The sequence below is a fragment of the Manis javanica genome, chromosome 7 (assembly GCF_040802235.1).
Source record: "Manis javanica isolate MJ-LG chromosome 7, MJ_LKY, whole genome shotgun sequence".
NCBI lineage: Eukaryota > Metazoa > Chordata > Mammalia > Pholidota > Manidae > Manis > Manis javanica.
Genome location: NC_133162.1, coordinates 96,431,738 through 96,445,098, shown reverse-complemented (window position 1 = coordinate 96,445,098; position 13,361 = coordinate 96,431,738). Strand labels below are relative to the sequence as shown.

Below are 13,361 nucleotides of genomic sequence, written 5' to 3'. Positions count from 1 at the left end.
CTCCCCGCCACCCCTTCTGTTGCCATAGGCCCAAATACAGTCCTAGGTGGGAAACACCTTCCCTCACCAAAGCTCTCCACCCTCTCACCTAAACATAGCTTTACAACTAGTAGTCTTAAACCCTTCCCTACACCGCTAGTGCCCACTCCAGCGAGTTCTAAAAACCTTGTCTTCACTCTCATAAACCAAACCTTTCTTAGTATTAATTCCACCACCCCTGAGCTTACCACCAAATGTTGGTTATGTTATCTCTCTTCCCCCCCCTTCTATGAAGGCGCTGCCATCCCTAGCAATTTCTCTACCTCCAATGATACTCACAGCTGTCGTTGGGAATGCGCTAGTTGGGAAGGCCTAACCTTAGCCCAAGTAGTCGGTAATGGGACTTGTATAACTAATATTCCTCAAACAATCCCTCATGAGTATACTCACCTCTGTCGAGAAATCTTCCCCATTGAACAGAGACCCCAATATATTACTCCCCCAAAAGACGCTTGGTGGGCTCGCTTAGATGGACTCACCCCCTGTGTTTACAACCCCGTATTGCAAGAACATGGATTTTGTGTTCTCGTAAAAGTTATACCCAGGCTTATTTACTACCGGTCTGACGAGTTCTTCCATATCTGGGAACAATCTTCAGACCCTTCCCTCCCTAAACGCTCCCGCCAAGAATCCATTACTGCTGTAACTATTGCTGTTTTGCTTGGCTTAGGAGCTGTAGGTGCCGGTACGGGCATCTCTTCCTTAGTTCTTTCTAACTCTCGCTATCACGAACTCAGTGCCACTATAGACCAAGATATCCAAGAATTGCAAAGAGGAATCTCTGACCTGACAGATTCTATCTCGTCCCTCACTGAAGTAGTTCTCCAAAACTGCAGGGGACTAGATCTGCTCTTTCTGCAGCAGGGCGGGCTTTGCGCCGCCCTAAAAGAAGAGTGTTGTTTCTATACTGACAAAATGGGGGTTGTTAGAGATAGTATGAGAAGGGTCAGAGAAGGGTTAGAGAAAAGAAGAATAGGAAGAGAGCAGAGTGAAAGTTGGTATAAAAATTGGTTCTCTACCTCCCCATGGCTCACTACTCTTTTGCCCTCTCTCTTAGGCCCCCTTATAGGATTAATATTGCTCTTGTCTTTTGGCCCTTGGGCTCTTAAACATCTGAAGAGCCTTGTAAAAAAGCAAATAGACACCCTTGTAGGCAAGCCTATTCAAGTCCACTATCACAGGCTTGCTCGTGATAGTGATGATGAAGAAGCTCCCTCCTCCAGCAGATATGCTAAGAGTCCTTGAGTAAGCTGGCTGAGTACCCAGGGTAATGGCAGCGAAAAACCTGCCTTGAGGGACATGTCTGATTGCATAGAGGTTTGTGTCCAGCATCTTCCTCTCCTCAAAAAATAAGGACATTTCGTGCGTCATCAAGCAACTCCCTTCTCTTCAGCACAGTCTGTAAGACTAAAGGAGCTCTCTTCGCGTGCCAGGCACCCATATGCCAGGTACCCACTGAGGATCAGACCCCTGTACCCCCCCCCTTGGAGTACTCAGCTTTACAGAATTCTCACTCAAAAATATTCATTTTTACAACAAATCAAGTCAAGACTGGTAGCCAATGACGGGTAAGATATGGTTGTATAGGGAATACCAACCTAAGACAGGGTATAGTCGCTAGAAGACTATAGCCCCATGATGGGTAAGGATTTCCTTCAGCCATACAACCTAAGACAGGCACAGGCCTTGACCCAGCCAGAGCTAGGCTGGCTGTTTCAATATAAGAAAAATGGGGGAGATGTTGGGAGAAAACCTGTGGGCCTTTAGGCAGACTCGGTCACAAAAGCCTTAAGACAACAGCAACGTTTGAGTAAAGTCTTTCCTGTACAGTCAGCAACAATGAATCCATCCACACGTTACCCAAGAAACACATTTAGTGAACTCCTAGGTTAGAGCTAGTGGTTAGGCTACCTCGCAACATGTGCTTTTTCTGTCCTTTGTTAATCAAGAAACACCCTCTGCCCCAGGGGAAAGCCCCTCCCTTAAAATCTCCCTCCCAAGGGCCCCCACCCCCAAAACGGAGAACTCCCCGCTTCTCTTCCGGGTCCTCTGTTCCCGCCAGCGCCACCTAAGGTCCAATTATCTCCTGACCCACCCCTTACTTGCTAACCTGTATAAATTGAGCCTGCAAACAATAAACTGTGCCAGCTTGATCAGACATCCTATCTTGCTGGTCGTTCTTTGTGTCCCTTGCCCCATTCTTTTTTATTTTTCAATTCCCTCCTCCAGGTCGTCGACCCCCGTTGATAGTCCTGCAGGTCGGGACAGATGGGAGGTACACTGCCTTGACAAATAATTCTCACCAAGGCAGGTACACTGCCTTGACAAATAATTCTCCCTACCTTAACCCAGTGGGACTAGACATGATCCGTGTCCAAGAGAGGATTGGGGTAGACCACATACCTGGGGCTGGATGCTCTGTACCAAGGTCTCCTGTCCTCTCTTTGGGGAGTTGCTGCAGGCATTGGTCCTGTTCCTCTCGCAGCACCCTCAGCACATCACACAGTCGGGGGAGGGCTCCAACCTGCAAGTCCAAAACCAAGAATGCTCATCACTGCAGCAGAACTTCCTGTGAGCAACAATGGGGGCTAGACAGTGAGGATCAAAATGAGGAAGGCAAAGCCTTGCCTGCAAGGAGCTCCTAGTCCACAGTGAAATGGAAGCAGCCACTCCTGGGAGGGAATTCAGAATACAGTGAAGGCAGCTATGATTCTCATCCACTGAAAATCTTATTCTTAAGTTTATCAAGACTCCCAAGTCCAAATGAGTTACTTGCTTTCTGGGCACCTTACTATTAGTCTGTAGAAATTCATTTATTCCACTCCAACAGTGTTTGTTTCTCAGGTTTTACAAGCCTAATTTTGGTTCAGAAAAGGTCTTTGAAATGTACCCTTTACCCTCTCCCTGACCCAGAGAAGAGATCACATGCCCAAACCAGGCAAACAGGACAGCAGAGAGGGACTGGACAGGAGAGTGACAGAGAGACTGGCACACAGTCCTGACTTCCTAGATCTTTCTACAGTAGATTTCCAGAGCACAGCTCCATTCTTTCTTTTGTGCCTGTGACTTGATAAAGAAGTGAATGAATGATTGAATGAACAACTGAAAAGCTCAGTGACTTAGACTCTTATTTTACTTTGTACAGAGAATGGAACTTTAATATTACAGAATCTTCTCACATACATTAACTTACTCAATTCTCCAAACTACCCCATAAAGATAGCCAGAAAAGGAAACACACCAATAAGGGTGACCAAGGTCCTGTCCGGGGATCCTGATTTCAGAAAACAGCCTTCTGAGAGGCCAAGGACCAAATTTTACGCTTTCTTGTCAATTGTACACTAATGCTTCATAGATGGAAATTCCAACATAATAGAGCAGGAGATGTCCCTAGGGACAAGGTCACACTCCAAAATGGCCAAAATAAAAAACAAAAGCTCTGGGCCAGAGAAGGGCAGCTAAGGTAGCACTCTATTCAAGTGATTCCAAAGGCAAATGTAAATAATCTCCTGATTAACTCCTGTTTTGAAGCTTGCACATCTTATGGCCCTCCACTAATGTAGTCAGAAAAGATCTATCGTCAGCAGCTGTTCTTATCCTCCCACTCCCTGACACCAACTGGCTGGGCTTGTGGTCCCCACCGAACACACACATCACCTCCCTTGGCCCAGAACCTATGATCAGTCATAGCAGAGCTGCTGCAGAAATGCCTGGGGCTGTCCAGCTCTCAGCTTATATTATGCTCATTCCTTCCCCATTCTTCACCCCGCATTTCCATCTCACTCCTTACACAACATAGCAAATGACCTCATCACATTACTTGTTTATTTAGATATTTACATCGAAACATGCAGTTTCCCTACGAATATAGGATTTGTCCAAGGAACTGGCAATGGCATGCAGCCACACACACTCATGCCCTAGTCCTATTGTGGGGTTCCTGTATGGTCCTCACTGAAACCCATAGTCTCCAGTAACCTCTAGATTTTCAGTGGAGGCAGCAGAAGAGGTTGAACAGAAATATCTACCTTCAGATTTACAGGCACTGCTTTTAGTTCACTAAAGATCTCAAATAGACACACATTCTGTTCAGTGCCATTTCAAAACTACCAATACTTTGTTAGTGAGAAAGGTGAGAAATTGCTGGATATAAATAGGTACAATATTTTAAATAATTTCATCAAATATTCTGTCACAAAAACGTTCAGACCCTAAGCATAAGAACAAAACAAAAACTGAAGGAACAAAACAGCAGCAGACTCACAGAACCCAAGAATGAACTAACAGTTGCCAAAGGGAAAGGGACTGGGGGTGAGGTGGGTGGGAAGGGAGGGAGAAGGGGAATAAGGGGCATTATGATTAGCACACATAATGTAGGGGGGGCACGGGGAATGCTGTATAGCACAATGAAGGCAAGTAGTGATTCCGTAGCATCTTACTATGCTGATGGACAATGACTGTAATGGGGTATGTGGTGGGGACTTGATAATGGGGGGAATCTAGTAACCACAATGTTGCTCATGTAACTGTATATTAAGGATACTAAAAAAATGTTCAGACCCTTTGGCCAACTGACTCTACTTTTAGGAATCCATCCATGTGGGAAAAGCTTTCTATAGGAAGATTCTGTTCCAACTTTGTATCTAATAGGAAAAAAAAAGAGATGAATTTGATTCCAGGAAGATGGAATAAACATGCTTTTCCCCATTGCTTCCAATAAGTACAGTGAAAATCCTGGACATTATATATTAAAACAAGCATAAGAAGCCTGAAGATTGCAAGAAGGCAAAGTGACTAATCATCTGGGACTCAAGGAAGACACAGCAGCTGGTTCCCAGAGTTTCTTTTTACCCCTTATCCCTCTCTTCCCCCCATCCTCCCCAGTACCTTTCCCTTTGGTAACTGTTAGTCCATTCTTGGGTTCTGTGAGTCTGCTGCTGTTTTGTTTTGTTTTTCTCTTTGTTCTTATACTCCACAGATGACTGAAATCATGTGATACTTGTCTTTCTCCATCTGGCTTATTTCACTGAGCATAATACCCTTTGGCTCCATCCATGTTGTTTCAAATGGTAGGATTTATTTTCTTCTTATGGCTGAACAATATTCCACTGTGCATATGTACCACATCTTCTTTATCCATTCATCTACTCATGGACACTTAGGTTGCTTCCATTTCTTGGCTATTCTAAATAGTGCAGCTATAAACATAGGGGTGCATATGTCTTTTTCAAACTGGGCTACTACATTCTTAGGATAAATTCCTAGGAGTGGAATTCCTTGGTTAAAGGGTATTTCTATTTTGAGTTTTTTGAGGAATTTCCATACTGCTTTCCACAATGGTTGAACTAATTTAATTTCCCACCAGCAGTGTAGGAGGGTTCCTCTTTCTCCACAACCTTGCCAACATTTGTTGTTGTTTGTCTCTTGGATGGTGGCCATCCTTACTGGTGTGAAGTGATATCTCATTGTGGTTTTAATTTGCATTTCTCTGATGATTAGCAATGTGGAGCATCTTTTCATGTGTCTGTTGGCCATCTGAATTTCTTCTTTGGAGAAGTGTCTGTTCAGATCCTCTGCCCATTTTTTAATTGTGTTATTTGCTTTTTGTTTGTTGAGGTGCATGAGCTCTTTATGTATTTTGGATGTTAACCCTTTATCGGATCTGTCATTTATGAATATATTTTCCCATACTGTAGGATACCTTTTTGTTCTATTGTTGGTGCCCTTTGCTGTACAGAAGCTCTTCAGCTTGATATAGTTCCACTTGTTCATCTTTGCTTTTGTTTCCCTTGCCCAGGGAGATATGTTCATGAAGTTACTCATGTTTATGTTCAAGAGATTTTTGCGTATGTTTTTTTCTAAGAGTTTTATGGTTTCATGACTTACATTCAGGTCTTTGATCCATTTTGAATTTACATTTATGTATGGGTTAGACAATGATCCAGTTTCATTCTCTTACATGTAGCTGTCCAGTTTTGCCAACACTAGCTGTTGAAGAGGCTGTCATTTTTCCCATTGTATGTCTGTGGCTCCTTTATCATATATTAATTGACCATATATGTTTGGGTTAATATCTAGACTCTCTATTCTGTTCCACTGGTCTGTGGCTCTGTTCTTGTGCCAGTACCAAATTTTCTTGATTACTGTGGCTACGTAGTAGAGCTTCAAGTTGGGAAGCGAGATCTCCCATGCTTTATTCTTCCTTCTCAGGATTGCTTTGGCTATTCAGGGTCTTTTGTGGTTCCATATGAATTTTAGAACTATTTGTTACAGTTCGTTGAAGAATGCTGTTGGTATTTTGATAGGGATTTCATTGGATGTGTAGATTGCTTTAGGCAGGATGGCCATTTTGACAATATTAATTCTTCCTACCCAAGGGCATGGGATGAGTTTCCATTTTTAGTGTCCTCTTTAATTTCTCTTAAGAGTGCCTTGTAGTTTTCAGGGTATAGGTCTTTCACTTCCTTGGTTAGGCTTATTCCTAGGTATTTTATTCTTTTTGAGGCAATTGTGAATGCAATTCTTTTCCTGATTACTCTTTCTGCTAGTTCATCCTTAGCATATAAGAAAGCAACAGATTTGTGTGTATTAATTTTTTATCCTGCAACTTTGCTGAATTCATATATTAGTTCTAGTAGTTTTGGAGTGGATTCTTTAGGGTTTTTTTAATGTACAATATCATGTCATCTGCAAATAGTGACAGTTTGACTTCTTCTTTACCATTCTGGATGCCTTGTATTTCTTTGTGTTGTCTGATTGCCATGGCGAGGACCTCAATACTATGTTGAATAACAGTGGGGAGAGTGGGCATCCCTGTCTTGTTCCTGATCTTAGAGGAAAAGCTTTCAGCTTCTAACTGTTAAGTATGATGTTGGCTGTGGGTTTGTCATATATGGCCTTTATTATGTTGAGGTACTTGCCCTCTATACCCATTTTGTTGAGAGTTTTTATCATTAATGGATGTTGAATTTTGTCGAATGCATTTTCAGCATCTATGGAGATGATTATGTGTTTTTTGTCCTTCCTTTTGTTGATGTGGTGGATGATGTTCATGGATTTTTGAATGTTGTATCATCCTTGCATCCTTGAGATGAATCCCACTTGATCATGGTGTATGACCCTCAATGTATTTTTGAATTTGGTTTGCTAATATTTTGTTGAGTATTTTTGCATCTATGTTCATCAGGGATATTGGTCTGTAATTTTCTTTTTTGGCAGGGTCTTTGCCTATTTTTGGTATTAGAGTGATGCTGGCTTCATGGAATGAGTTTAGAAGTATTCCCTCCTCTTCTGCTTTCTGGAAAACTTTCAGGAGGATGGGTATTATGTCTTCTCTAAATGTTTGATAAAATTCAGCAGTGAAGCCATCTGGGACAGGCATTTTGTTTATAGGAATATTTTTGATTACCAGTTCAATATCATTGCTGGTAATTGGTATGTTCAGATTTTCTGTTTCTTCCTGGGTCATTCTTGGAAGGTTGTATTTTTTTAGGAAGTTATCCATTTCTTCTTGGTTATCGAATTTCTTAGCACATAATTTTTCATAGTATTCTCTAGTAATTCTTTGTATTTCTGTGAGGTCCATCATGAATTTTCCTTTCTCATTTCTGATTCTGTTGATGTGTGTAGACTCTCTTTTTCTCTTAATAATTCTGGCCAGGGGCTTATCTATTTTGCTGGTTTCACTGATTTTTTTCTATTCTTTTATTCTTCTCAATTTTATTTATTTATTCTCTGAACTTTATTATGTCCCTCTTTCTGCTGACTTTGGGCCTCATTTGTTCTTCTTTTTCTAGTTTCAATAATTGTAACTTTAGACTATTCATTTGGCATTGTTTTTCCTTCTTTAAATGGGCCTGGCTTGCTATATACTTTCCTCTTAGAACTGCCTTTGCTGCATCCCACAGAAGTTGGGGCTTTGTGTTGTTGTTGTCATTTGTCTCCATATATTGCTTGATCTCTGTTTTAATTTAGTAATTGATCCATTGATTATTTAGGAACATGTTGTTAAGCCTCCATGTGTTTGTGAGCCTTCTTCTTTTCTTTGTACAATTTATTTCTAGTTTTATGCCTTTGTGGTCTGAGAAGTTGGTTGGTAGAATTTCAATGTTTTTGAATTTACTGAGGCTCTTTTTGTGGCCTAGTATGTGGTCTATTCTGGAAAATGTTCCATGTGCACTTGGGAAGAATGTGTATCCTGCTGCTTTTGGATGTAGAGTTCTGTAGATGTCTATTAGGTTCATCTGTTCTAGTGTGTTGTTCAGTGCCTCTGTGTCCTTACTTATTTTCTGTCTGGTGGATCTGTCCTTTTAAGTGAGTGTTATGTTGAAGTCTCCTAGAGTGAATGCATCGCATTCTATTTCCTCCTTTGATTCTGTTAGTATTTCTTTCACATATGTTGGTGCTCCTGTATTAGGTGCATATATATTTATAATGGTTATATCCTGTTGTTGAATCCCTTTATCATTATGTAATGTCCTTCTTTAGCTCATGTTTCTTTGTTTTGAAGTCTATTTTGTCTGATACAAGTACTGTAACACCTGCTTTTTTCTCCCTTTGGCTTGCAGTAAATATCTTTTTCCAGCCCCTCACTTTTAGTCTGTATATGTGTTTGGGTTTGAGGTGCGTCTCTTGTAAGCAGCATATATATATGGGTCTTGCTTTTTTATCCCTTTTATTACTCTGTGTCTTTTGATTGGTGCATTCAATCCATTTACATTTAGGGTGATTACTGAAAGATATGTACTTATTACCATTGCAGACTTTATATTCATGATCACCAAAGGTTCAAAGTTAGCTTCTTTACTATCTTACTGTCTAACTTAACTCACTTATTAAGCTATTATAAACACAGCGTGATGATTCTTTTTTTCTTTACCTTTTTATTATTCCTCCTCCATTCTTTATATGTTGGGAATTTTATTCTGCACTCTTTTGTATTTCCTTTGACTGCTTTTGTGAATAGTTGATTTTATTTTTTGCCTTTAGTTAGTGTTTGTTTGGTCTTCTTTCTTTGGTGTGATTTTATTTTCTCTGGTTACATCTATTTAGCTTTAGGAGTGCTTCCATCTAGATCAGTCCCTTTAAAATATCCTGTAGAAATGGTTTGTGGGAGGCAAATTCCCTCAACTTTTGCTTGTCTGGGAATTATTTAATCCCTCTTTTATATTTAAATGATAATAGTGCTGGATACAGTATTCTCAGTTCAAGGCCCTTCTGTTTCAGTGCATTAAATATATCATGCCATTCTCTTCTGGCCTGTAAGGTTTCTGTTGAGAAGTCTGATGATAGCCTGATGGGTTTTCCTTTGTAGGTGATCTTTTTTCTCTCTCTGGCTGCCTTTAGTACTCTTTCCTTTTCTTTGATCTTTGCCATTTTAATTATTATATGTCTTGGTGTTGTCCTCCTTGGGTCCCTTGTGTTGAGAGATCTGTGGGCTTCCATGATCTGAGAGACTATTTCCTCCCCCAGTTTGGGGAATTTTTCAGCAGTTATTTCTTTAAACACCCTTTCTATCCCTTTTTCTCTCTCTTCTTATTCTGGTACCCCTATAATGCGATTATTGTTCCGTTTGAATTGGTCACACAGTTCTCTTAATATTCTTTCATTCCTGGAGATCTTTTTATCTTTCTCTGCCTCAGTGTCTCTGTATTCCTGTTCTCTGATTACTGTTCCATTAACAATCTCTTGCACCTCATCTAGTCCTTCCAGAGATTGTTTCTTTTCTGTTATTTCCCTCCCAACTTGATCCTTTAGCTCTTGCATATTTCTGTGCATGACCATCAGCATGGTTATGACCTTTATTTTGAATTCTTTTTCAGGAAGATTGGTTATATCTATCTCTCCAGACCCTCTCTCTGGGGTTGTCTGGGTGATTCTCGACTGGACCAAATTCTTCTGTCTTTTCATGGCAATAGAGGTAGTCATAGGCAGGTGGCATGTGTGTCAGCTGAGAGAACAAATTCCTTTCCTGCTTGCTGATAGCCTTGCCTTTCTCCACTGCTTGTCAGTTAGCGGCACGCTGGGAGCAGCCTCTGGGTTAATCCCCTGAGCTGCAGTGGACGGGGCAGCCCTCTGGGTAGCCCACAGCCCTGCAGGGAGTGACAGGTGCGCCAGGTGTGTTCTCCTGTGAGAATGGCACCCCTTCCACCCTTGCCCTAACTTCCTCTGTCTGCGCAGGGCAGCTGTGCACTGGCAGCAGCCTCTGGGTCTGGCCCATGTACCTGTGTGCTGGGAGGAGACTCTGTGTGGTTGCTGTGGGTGGGGCACTCCCCAGCTCCTCCGCCACTGTGGCTGGGCAGCACCAACATGGGGGAATGAATGGCAGACTGCTTATTGCCGTGAGGGGCTTCAAAGCTGCATTGCCACCCCGGGGGGTTAGGGTGCCTGAAGTTCCTTAGGATTCCCAGCCTGCTGGGCTCTGTGTGCCAGGACGATTCCAGCTGTTAAGCCCTTGTCCCTTTAAGACTTTCAAAAAGCACTGGCTTTTCTTTTGTCCCAGGGGAGCCAGCTGTTTGGATCTGCTCGCTGATTTTACTTTTCCATTTTTCTAATATCCAGTACACCATGCAATGTGTGTCTGTGCTCCTGGTGCAGAATACTAGGGTTGGGTATTTAGCAGTCCTGTGCTTCCACTCCCTCTCTGCTCTGGTTCTTTTCCTTCCACCTGTGAGCTGTGTGGAGGGGGTGCTGCTCAGGTCCCTCTGAGTTGTGGCTTTGTATCTTACCCTTTTTGTAAGATGCTGAGTTCTTGAAGATGTTGATGTAGCCTGGCTGTTGTACGGTATCTTCTGGTCTTTCTGTTAGGCATAGCTGTATTTGTTGTATTTTCAAAAATATATATGGTTTTGGGAGGAGATTTCCACTGCCTTACTCATGCAGCCATTTTGGCTCCTCCCCCAGAGTTTCTTTTCACCTCATATATTCCCTTACTGGAACTGAAGAAGTCAGCAATAAGGAAATGGAACCAGATGCAGATCAAAAAGCCCCAACAAAAACCTTCTCTCTTTAGTCAAGGACCAGGAAAGAGGAAGTTTAGTCAGACAGAAAATGTATACAGAGTAACCACTCCACTACAGCCAAACACTGAAGAAAAAACTGTGGCCCCACCCCCACCCCAGGGAAGATCAAGTGGGGAGGCTACACTTTCACCTTCTCCAGGCTCTAGCACAGCACCCCAACCTCCCTGCCAGGGTGGTATCAGAGAAGGCAAAGTAGAGGTCTGGAACTTTCATCCCTGCTACATGGTAACAAAAATTCTGCTAACCCATGACATCTGTAGAGACTCGACTTCCACCCCAATGCAGAAGTAATGAGGTGCTCCTCTGTCTGCCCACTGGAGTGGTATCAGAAGTGCTGAAAGAAAAGAATTGTCAATCCAGAATCCTATGCTTAGTAAAAAAAATCTTCAAGTAATGAAAGGGATATCAAGACATTCTCAGGTAAGATAAACTAAAAGAATTTGTTGCCAGTGGTCCTACCATAAAAGAATAGCTACAGGAAGTTCTCTCAACAGAAAGGAGGCCTAATGGAGACTGAGGACTTTCACTGTCACCTACTGGTAATGCAGCCACTGACACTGCAGTGTTGGCAGAGACCAGATACTCCCACCCCTAACTCATCAGTAAGGAGTGGACCCTCTACCCTTTGCCAGTGTCAAATAAGGTGGAGTGGGGAAGCTGGGCTTCTACTTTTAACTGACAGAAATGAAACAACACTCACCCCTTGCCCTCCATCAGAAAAAAAGAAAACTAAAATAGAAAGTCTTATAGCAAAACAAAAACGTCCAACTTTCAATCAACCATCACTCATCATACTGAGAACCAAGAAGACATCAACTGAATAAAAAAATATAATCAATAAATGCCAACACTGAGAAGGTAGAGATGTTGGAATGATCTGACAAAGATTTTAAAGTAGGCATCATAAAATGAACAATTATGAATATGCTTGAAACAAATATGGAAATATAAACATCAGCAAAAAATAAGGCCTCGACAAAGAAAAAGAAAACTTAAGAAAAATCAAATGTATATTTTAGAATTGTAAGTCCAGGGAGAATAAATCCTGGGGCAAAATACTTATAAAATCCAATATCAGTCAAAGGGAGAAATAAAGTTTAAAACCCGTTTATTGCTTACAAATGCACTCCAGGGCCGTCTCTCTCCCCTGCTCTGGAAGAAGCAAGCAATCAAGCAAGTCCCTCCCTTTAAACTCTCAGTTTCGGACATGCTCTAGGTTGTCCAGGTAATTATCCATTAACATGGAGATAAACTTCTCTCCACCCCTGAGAACGTGAAAATGCACTAAAGCCAGGTGAGATACTCTGGAAATGTTACAATTTTACCCATAAGAGTGGAAAAGACAAGGACTGAAATAAAAAGTTCAGTGGGAAGGCTCAACAGTAGAATGGTGCTGGTATAGTGGGAGGGATAGAGAAAGAATCAGTGAGCTAGAAGATAAAGTAAAAATTACTCAATCTGAAGAACAGAGATACAGTAAGCTGAAAATGAAAATGAAAATGAACAGAACTTGAGGAACCTTTGGGGCTATACCAAATATCCACATTCATTTCATAGGAGTTTCAGAAAAGAAAGAAGGTGGGGCTGAAAACTTCCCAACTTTGACAAGAGACATGCACTTAAAAATCCAAGATGAACAAATCCAAAGAAGGAGAAATCTAAGGAAATCCTCACCTAGATATATCATAACACATTTTTGAAAGCTGAAGGCAAAAGAATCTGAAAAACAGATAAAAACTATATTTTACCTACTCGGGAAAAACTATTATAATGGCAACTGATTTCTCACCAGAAACTGTGGAAGCCAGAAGAAAGTTGTACAATATCTTTCAGGTGATGAAAGAACTGTCAACCCAGAATTCTATACTGAAACAATAGCTTATCAAAATGAAAGGGAAATTGAGACATTCTCAGAGAAGAAAAATCAAAAGAATTTTTGCTTTAAAATAATAGCTAAAGGAAATTCTTTAAACAGAAAGGTAAAAATAAAAAGAGACTTGGAATATTGAAAAGGAAGAAAACACAGGAAAATGTGGGTAGATACAGTAGGCTTTCCTTTCCTCTGTTTTCTAAATAATGTGAATGGTTAAAGCAAAAATTGTAGCACAATTTGATGTGGTTCTAAATGAATGCAGAAGAAATATTTAAGATAATTATTATAAATGGTGGATGGTAAAGGAACATAAAGAGTAGGAAGTTAAGATATCTATATGTCACCTGAACTGGTAAAATAACAACACTAGTAGACTTTGATAGGTTATGTATAGATAATATAATACCTAGAGCAACCACTGAAAAAGC

General features: G+C 41.2%; 1 protein-coding gene across 2 annotated transcripts in view; it reads right to left on the bottom strand.

Moving 5' to 3' along the window:
- The window catches only part of SCTR (secretin receptor), a 112,528-nt gene that overhangs the window by 87,471 nt on the left and 11,696 nt on the right, over window positions 1–13,361 (bottom strand). For both annotated transcript variants that reach the window (XM_037001082.2, XM_073241329.1), the window contains exon 2: window positions 2,443–2,563. In XM_037001082.2, coding sequence (XP_036856977.2) covers window positions 2,443–2,563 — 121 coding nt within the window. The remainder of the gene's footprint in view (window positions 1–2,442; window positions 2,564–13,361) is intronic.